At 38.6% G+C, this 9,308-nt stretch overlaps 1 protein-coding gene across 1 annotated transcript in view; it reads right to left on the bottom strand.

The window, feature by feature from the left end:
- Nucleotides 1-212: 212 nt before the first annotated feature.
- Nucleotides 213-9,308, bottom strand: part of UNC13C (unc-13 homolog C) — a 473,794-nt gene continuing 464,698 nt past the window's right edge. The window contains exons 31-32 of the mRNA XM_055126062.1: nucleotides 6,038-6,197; nucleotides 213-654 (exon numbers count right to left, since the gene is read on the bottom strand). Coding sequence (XP_054982037.1) covers nucleotides 369-654; nucleotides 6,038-6,197 — 446 coding nt within the window. The 3' untranslated portion in view covers nucleotides 213-368. The remainder of the gene's footprint in view (nucleotides 655-6,037; nucleotides 6,198-9,308) is intronic.

Here is a 9,308-nt window from a genome sequence, read left to right as displayed (position 1 = left end):
CTAAATAAAATAGAATTTGACAAACACATTCTGAAATATGGAAACATAAGTGAATTTAACAAAAACAACTAACGAACTCAAAAGGGTAATTGATTTTTAGTAAACTTAATCAAGGAGAAAGTGGTAGTGAAATGAAACAAGTATTTCAAAAGAGATAATATATTTTACTTGAAATAATTTTGGCACTTCATGGAACATTTATTTCTCAGAAGGATATAAAAGTTCATAGGATTTTTGCATACCTTGTAGACATTGCACTTGAGTACTGGCAAACACTGAAACAGTGAAATAAACATTCCCATATATGTGCACATGCATGCAATAGTCAAAGAGTTTACTTTTGAAGATGGTACCTTGAAGTGCTTGTTTCAAGCACTCTCTTCGGCAGATCTTATTTCAGATTTAAGTCTTACAAATTCTTTAGCCACATCATCACTGGTTCTCTGAGAAAGTATTCTAAGAATAGTCAAACCAGTTTCATCCATAGAGACATTTTTCAAAAGAGGATACCATGCCCCGTAGCTCCCTTTTTCGGCAATGTTCTGTAGCTGAATGACTGTCATTCCGATGATTCGATCTTCTCGGGCAAAGCAGTAATCTTTCACGGAGAGATGTAGTTCATAGACCCCTGGACGGTTTTCATTACCCAGAATGCTGTGTGAATTAAAACCAGAAAATTTTAGCTTATTTCACGTGAGTATCATAAGACTTCTAAACTACTGCAGAAATTTGGTATATGTATCAGTATATCAATAAATTGTGTAGCATTATATTTTAATCCTGATGTAATGCCCTTTAAGTTTCTCTTAGTTTTTACATATGTATTCCTTGGATCATCATCATCATCATCATCATCATCATCATCATCATCATCATCATCATCATCATCCCATTGATTGTCGAATTTCTCGAGTGGTCTCAGTAATGTCTCCATTTGTCCAAGCCCTGAGATTTTAGATGCCTCTCTTTACTCATCCTTCCCAATGATGCCACAATGGAGACTCTTTAAGTACAGAGGAATGAGACCCAGCTTGCTACTGGTTTTGGCACATTAATACACCATGGGGACTTTTCGAGGGTCTCCCAATGTGGGCAGGAAACTCTCGGTTAGTTTGCCAGGTTCTCCCAGAAGGAGAACTAGGCTATAAGATATATTTATTCCTTAGATATATAACTTAAAGTTTCTCCTTTCTTAGACAGGTATAGAAAATCAATCTGAGTAAGCATTACTGATTGGGTTTATAATATATCAATAGAAATCAGAACCAAAATATTATGAGATACTGAATCATAGGATGGTCTCCTTATGGATACAGGATTAGAATGGCACTTATTCAGGGCAAGAGAGTCTTGGAAAATTCTCTGTGCCATTTCAACATCAGTTTCTTCATTTCTCCTCTCCCCCCCTTTACCTTTACCTCAGATTTATAGCTACTCTAGTTGCTCTAGGAGCCTTTTCTTGGATGTGAGGAAAAACACTTCTACCTTATCAAAGCACTATTCTTAGGAAGCTGTTTAATGCAAACATCCACAGTAAATGAGTTCTAGCAGAGCTTGGTGCTTCAGTAACAATTCTTTCATAACTAAAGTGATTCCTGTCTGTTCTGACAAGAGTCCAAGGATGGTCTCTACTAATATTAACCTAAGGTAAGTTGTTGGTGCAGAACTAAACAAAATAAAGCCCGAGTGATGAGATTCCTCCCCTGCCCTTTACTTTAGCTACCTAAATACCGACATCCCTAGATACCGACTCTCTAACAAATTTCTATTACTCAGTAGTATATGTTTTCAAAATTCCTTTTTTTGTCACATGACATTTTCTGCTCTAACATTTTGTAGAACGTGTCACTTCAAGGCAGCATCGATACCACGTACTTTATAGATAAATTATGTACTATGACATACTTATCTTTTTCTTTAAAAAAATCTGTTTCATTAAGGTCAAATCTTCTTTTATTCCCCTGATTTCCAGTGTTCAAAGGGCCCTGGGGGCCTCTCCTGGTGATACTTGGCTAATGAAATCGGACAGCAATTCTCTAAGTGTGGTAAGCCATGCCCTTGATCCTGAGCTATCTTGTAGGCCTCATGAGGTCAAATCTCCAGTTTCATTCATAGCTGTTTCCCCAGGGCCAGCTACAGTCCTTAGGATATAGATCTTTAGTGTATATGTGTTGAATGTTAAGTACATAGACCTCGATCAGAGGCCAGAGATATTCTATAAGATAGTCTATGAACAGAGCGATAGCACAGTGGGTAGGACGTTTTCCTTGCACACTGCCAACCCGGGTTTGATTCCTCCGTCCCTCTCAGAGAGCCCGGCAAGCTACCAAGAGTATCTCACCCAACAGCAGAGTCTGGCAAAATTCCCGTGGCGTATATGATATGCCAAAAACAGTAACACAAGTCTCACAGTGGAGACGTTACTGGTGCCCGCTAGAACAAATCGATGAATAATGGGACAGCAGTGCTACGACAGTGCTATGCACTATGGACTTTATAGACAATCTGACATTTCTTTGACATTGTGAAAACTTGGTGGGTAAGACGAAATTAGGATAGCATAAGAATCAGATATTTTCTTTGTAAATAAAATTACATCAAAATTTTGCCTTTTCTGGGACTGGAGTGATAGTATAGTGGGTAGGGCATGTGCCTTGCATGGGATTGACCTGGGTTCCACACCTGGCTTTTGATAATAGTAGTAATCCCTGAGTACAGAGCCAGGAGGAGCATGCCGGGTAGCCCCCCCCCAAAAAAGAAAGAAAAAAACCTAAAATAATCCCACCTTTTTCAGAATTATAGTCTTGACAGCTTGAAGAGTTGATGAATATTGAAGATTATGTGAATTTTGTGTGAATCATAAATTTATAATGCTTTTAAAATATTTTAAACTGTTTATGTAATAAGGTAGCACTGTAGCACTGTCGTCCAGTTGCTCATTGATTTGCTCGAGTGGGCACCAGTAACGTCTCCATTGTGAGACTTGCTACTGTTATTGGCATATCAAATATGCCATGGGGAGCTTGTCAGGCTCTGCCGTGCGGGTGAGATACTCTCTGTAGCTTGCTGGGCTCTCCGAGAGGGACGGAGAAACTGAACCTGGGTTGGCTGTGTGCAAGGCAAATGCCCTATCCACTGTGCTATTGCTCCAGTTAAGTAATATGGTAAGTAAGTAAATAGGTGAAATTTTGTGAAATTTTATTTGCACAAGTGATTATGTAGTTATATAATTATATGGTGACCTATATGAATTATATGCTAACCCATGAATGGTTGTGGAAGAATAGATAAGTTTTAATGGGTAAGAAAACAACGCAAGATAAAGAGTGTGTAACTGGAGGGAAAGGAACTGAGTGAAATCAGTCAGAAGGAAAGGGACAGGCGTATCGTGCTCTCTCTCATATGAGGGGTATAAAGAAGCAAAGCAAGGGAACAGAACCAAGGGCTGGTAGTAGGAGGGATACTGAGACAGTGGAGACTCTGAAGGGTGTCATGTTGGGATGCCGTGTGCATTCAACAGTATGGCAACAGTATGGCAAAGCACAATGACTGAAATGAAAAAAATGAAAGTGTGCATAACAAACAACCAGTAAGAAACCATTTTTAGGTTCATGTGCAAGCACCAAGGATGTGGTCTTGTGCCTCCGCCCCATTTTCTCTATCAATCCCCAAATCAGTTACTTTATCTAATTTATGGAGTTAATTAGCAATTCCTCCGTCCCCCTCAGAGAGCCCCGGCAAGCTACTGAGATTATTTTGCCTTCTGCTGGGCAAGCTCCCCGTGGCGTATTTGATATGCCAAAAACAGTAACAACAAGTCTCACAATGGAGACGTCACTGGTGCCCGCTTGAGCAAATCAATGAACAATGGGATGACAGCACTACAGTGCTAATTAGCAATGGCACAGTGGGTAGGGATTTTGCCTTGCACTCGGCCGACCTGAGTTCGATTCCTCTGTCCCTCTCAGAGAGCTTGGCAAACTACCGAGAGTATCCTGCCTGCTCGGTAGAGCCTGGCAAGCTCTCTGTGGCGTATTTGATATGCCAAAAACAGTAACAACAAATCTCACAATGGAGATGTTAGTAGTGCCCGCACGAGCAAATTGATGAACAACGGGACAACAGTGCTACAGTGGTAATTACATGCGTATATTTTTATATACAGATAATTATCAAGTTATATACTACATACTACTTAGTATTTTACATCTCCTCTTGGATGTCTAATAAGGATCTTCAGATTAAACAAAAATTCTTTTGTTCCTGAGCTTCTTATTCCCTCATCTCAGTCTATCCCTGTCTATCCAATCCTAAAACTATTCTACCCAATCCCAAATCCTCTCTAGCTGCAGTCAAAGGCCCCTGGGTCATTGTTGATGTGACTCAGGGAGAGATACATTCTATTTGCTCTATTTGAGTTTTGTCTTCTACCTTCTCATTTCTCTTTGCAATAGGAGGCTGACTTGTGAGAACTTCACCGGTGGAGTTTCTCAGGCTTTGGCTTATAATTGAATTCGGTCCCAAAAGAGCCCTCTTAGGAAATCAGAAGGAATCATGAGAGTGAGGCCATACTTATCAGCTCTTCATCTGTGAAATGGTCTAAAATAGTCTGTTTCAAACGATGTAGGTCACTTCAGACTACACATGAAGTTTTCTCTCTCCTAGTTCAGAAACAGTCCTTCCTTCGGACGCAGAAACCTAACTCCCAGTGTGGCCTAGAAACATCACTGTTTCTTGAATTCTCTCTGTTTCCTACAAATTCTGTTGTAAATAAACCCATCTTGATTTATTCTAAAATGAATGTTCTTGGTAACACATTTTATACATTCTTTTATGTTCTGTCTACAGTCCACTGTGAGCTTTATAAAATCTATTTCCAAGGCACATACACTTATTTTCTTCTCCCTGCTACTGATATTCATTTCCCTACTGAAATCTCACCAGTCCACTATTGTTTCATGTTTGTGCTACTAATAATGCTCTTCTAACTTCTCTTTCAACATTGACTTTGCTTCTCTATAGTTACATTTCTGTACAGAAATATATTACTCACTTGAATATGTAAAGCAGATTCATTATCTGCTCACTTAAAATCTTTCAAGACCTTCTATTTAACTTAGAATGCAACCTTGTCTCTCTGAATGCTAGACTGTAGTAATGTAGTTGATTCTGCGGAGCCTGACAACCTCACCAAACTATTTCATCTCATTCCCTTGTCTACCTTCGATTGTTTCTTAAAAGTTCTAGGCAAGTTCATACCTTTGCTTCCTAATACTAGCGATAATGAGGGTCTAAAATGCTTTCAATTCTCTTCTCTGACTTGCTAGCCATATTTACTTATTTTTTATATTTATTTATTTATTTATTTATTTACTTATTTATTTATTGCTTTTTGGGTCACACCCAGTGATGCACAGGGGTTAGTCCTGCTCTGCATTCAGGAATTACTCCTCGTGGTGCTCGGGGGACCATATGGGATGCCAAGGATTGAACCCCAGATTGGCTGTATGCAAGACAAACCCCCTACCTTCTGTGCTATCGCTCCAGCCCCCTTATTTTTTAAATTAAATTTTTTGTTCCTTTTTTTCAGGTTTCCATTTTTAAGTTACATGCTCTGTCAAGTTATCCAAGTATTCAGTATAAGCAGTCAGTCTTCATTTCATTGACAGTATCCTAGTTAAATTCTTTCTTTTGTTTGCTTGTTTTATGGGTAAAACTGGCAGTGCTCAGGGTTTACTCCTGACTCTGCACTCTGGAATCACTCGTGGTGGCGCTTGGGGAACTATATGGGATGCTGGGGATTGACTCCGGGTTGGCTGCGTGCAAGACAAATGCCCTACCCCTGTACTGTGGTTTAGGTCCCTAACTCTGGTCTTGAGAGGATGGAAGGAATAAAAGAAAACTAAAAGCATTGACGTTCTTCACTTGCATGGAATCAGTGATAAGGAATAACGAAAGGTTTTGTGGTCCTTAGAAAATTCAGCGTCAGTCCTACTCGATAGCCAGGTTGAACAGATTTGTTTGGATCGTGACTTACAACTGAAACGTCTCGTTGTATTTTGGTGACCACGTGTTGCTCTTGGTTTTTGTGCCTTGTTTTCTCTTCTTGTCGCTGAGGTTGGGTCCCAGTATACAAACTTCCACAAAGGGACGGAACATTGCCGTGGTCTGCCAATGCAGGTCATTAATAGCAATCACTGAAAATGAAGAGGACAAGGGAAATGAATACTGTCAGCTAGAGAAAGCATCAAAAAATAGCCTCTTCTTTCGGCTATTCACTTTAAAGAATGAAACTATGACCTGAATTATCTAATGCCTTAGAACAATTGTAGGAAAACACCTGGAAAATAATTTTCTTCCTAGAATCCACTTGATGGAATTTTCAGTTTAAGTAATGTGATATTAGTGTGAATAGTTTACTATCAATGAAATGATAAAATTATGTGTTAATAAAAGTTTGTTTAGGATAAAAGATAATATCTGTATTGAGAATATTCTTTATAAACTATCTCTAAATTTTAAAGAAAATAGTTTACAATAAATACTATAACTTTATTACCCTGAAAAGTTGTTAATGTTCTGATATATGTCAATATATAACATTAATCAGTATCAATGTCATAGTGTGAAACAATTGTATTTATTAAGTTTAACATAGGCATCTTTATAATTCATTAGATATATTTCTATATGGGGTTCATTGTATCACTGTCACTGCCATACCGTTGCTCATCGATTTGCTCGAGCGGGCACCAGTAACGTCTCCATTGTGAGACTTGTTACTGTTTTTGGCATATCAAATATGCCTTGAGGGAGCTTGCCAGGCTCTGCCGTGTGGGCAAGATACTCTCGGTAGCTTGCCGGGCTCTCCAAGAGGGACGGAGGAATCAAACCCAGGTCAGCTGCATGCAAGGCAAATGCCCTATCTGCTGTGCTGTCGCTCTAGCCTGGATTCAACATACAACATATAGAAATATATTCATATATATTTATCTTTGTATATATTTCAAATATGTAATATATTTATATGTTTACATACTATATGTTAAAGTATATAAATACATATATTTATATTTAAAATATATAAAACATTTATATGTATATAAAACTCTAGATTTACTATAAATATTCACATGGGTTCATATTTAACTAATTGTTAAATATAGAATCTAATCTTAAATCACTAATTGTTTATGTTATGCTTGGTATCCAATTTTATGCATCATAAACAATTTATTTGAGTATTCTTCCTGTGATTTGTTCGTTTATTGTTTGTATGTGGGGAGTCGGGTGTAGGGGACACACTCAGTTTTGCTCAGGGCCCTCTCCTGGCTCTGTGGTACTCCCGCTCCTGGGTGCCACATATGGTTTGGTTCTATCTGGGGTTGGCTGTGTGCAAAGCAAGTGTTTTAGCCCCTGAACTATCTCTCCAGCCCCAAGGACACGCTCTTTTACCTCTGTGCCTCTGATCACAGCCCATTAACATTATATTTTGTTTGTACAGTTTGCATATCTTTGGTTGATGATACATGTAAGTACCCTTACTGCTAGAACAGCCAACATGATATGTTGATAGAATTTTGAGCATTTGATGTACATTGGTATATTCTTTAAAAATATTTAAGATCAATGATTGTATCCTTAAACGAGCACTCATCTATGTTCTTATCAATCCAGAGTCTAATCCATCATAGATTGCAGCAGTTCTACTTTTAGAATAAAAGTATATTAGTTACTGCAATTAAAAGCATATTGGGGTATAATGCTCTGAATAAAAGTAAATATTAGTAGTGGTCCTTTCTTTATCACAGCTGCCTTTTCCCCCAGCATGTGAGGCCAGCTTTCAAGCCTTGGAGTGATCTGCCTGGCCCTTATCTCTGCTACCCTTGGGGGTCAGTCTCTCACTGTGTTACTTCATATTCCATAAATGAGTGCAGTCATTCTTTGTCTGTCTGTATCTCTCTTTCTCTGACTCATTTCACTTAACATGATTCTCTCCATGTCGATCCACTTAAATGCCTGCCATCATAGGTGGGGTCTGGGGAGGATGGGGTCGGGGTGGCAGGAGGGATACTGGGAACATTGGTGGTAGAGAATGAGCACTAGCGGAGGGATGGGTATCGATCATTGTATGACTGAAACATAATCACGAAAATTTGTAAGTCTTTAACTGTATCTCATGGTGATTCATTAAAAAAATTAAAAAACAAAAAAGTAAGTATCATTTAATATAATAAGTACAAAAGTATATAAAAATTTAATATGGACTATTATCCATAAACCACCTTTGAAATGACTACTACGTTCAGCTGTGCTTTTATTGTTGCAGTTGTTGTTGTTGTTGTGTGTATGGCGTTTGGTCTATACCCCACAATGTTGAGGATTTACTCCTTGCTTTGCAGTCAGGGATCACAGGGCACCATATGTAGTACTGGGGATCAAATCTGGTTCAGCCAGAGGCAAAGCAAGTGCCTTACCCAGTGTTCTCTTTCTCTGACCCAAAATTGTATTTCTAGGGGCTGGAGCAATAGCATAGCGGGTAGGGCATTTGCCTTGCACTCGGCCGACCCGGGTTCGATTCCCAGCATCCCATATGGTCCGCTGAGCACTGCCAGGGTTAATTCCTGAGTGCAGAGCCAGGAGTAACCCCTGTGCATCGCCGGGTGTGACCCAAAAAGAAAAAAAAAAGATTGTATTTTTAAAATACAAAATAATTATATTTAACCACTTACCTAAAAATCAAACCAGCTGTTAGAAATCATATAAAAATGTTTGCCAATTTGTAAATAAAACATGTTGACTTAATGGAACAAGAATAGAATTTATTTAACAAGTTATAGAGCCAATCATGGCACTAATATTCAATAAATATTTATTGATGCTAACAACAGGAATTTTCAGTGTGTAAGGTTCTGAAATGTGATCAGCAATCTTTTAAAATCATTTAGGTACTTTAAACGATGTGGGCGAGTTGCCCGAGAGATATTACAGGAGGTAAAGGACCTGCCTGGCATCATTCTGAACTTGAATCAGTATCAGCACCAGACATTATCCCCTGAGCTCTGTCAGGGGTTACTTCTGAGCACAAAACCAGGAGTAACCCCTAACCCATAGGTGTGACCTCCTACCTTCTGCCCCAATGTGGGCATTCATTGTATTGTATCATTGAATTTTTCTTTTAGTTTGAAATAAAAAGCCTGATATCTAAGCATACCCTACAGTAATTTAACACACATTTAAAGAACATAACGAAGAGAGACATACATTTCAAATATCACTATTACTTTGAAGTTCTCAAGGATATTTAA

The sequence above is a fragment of the Sorex araneus genome, chromosome 2 (genome assembly GCF_027595985.1).
Source record: "Sorex araneus isolate mSorAra2 chromosome 2, mSorAra2.pri, whole genome shotgun sequence".
In the NCBI taxonomy this organism is placed as follows: domain Eukaryota; kingdom Metazoa; phylum Chordata; class Mammalia; order Eulipotyphla; family Soricidae; genus Sorex; species Sorex araneus.
This window is presented reverse-complemented; position numbering and strand designations above follow the sequence as displayed.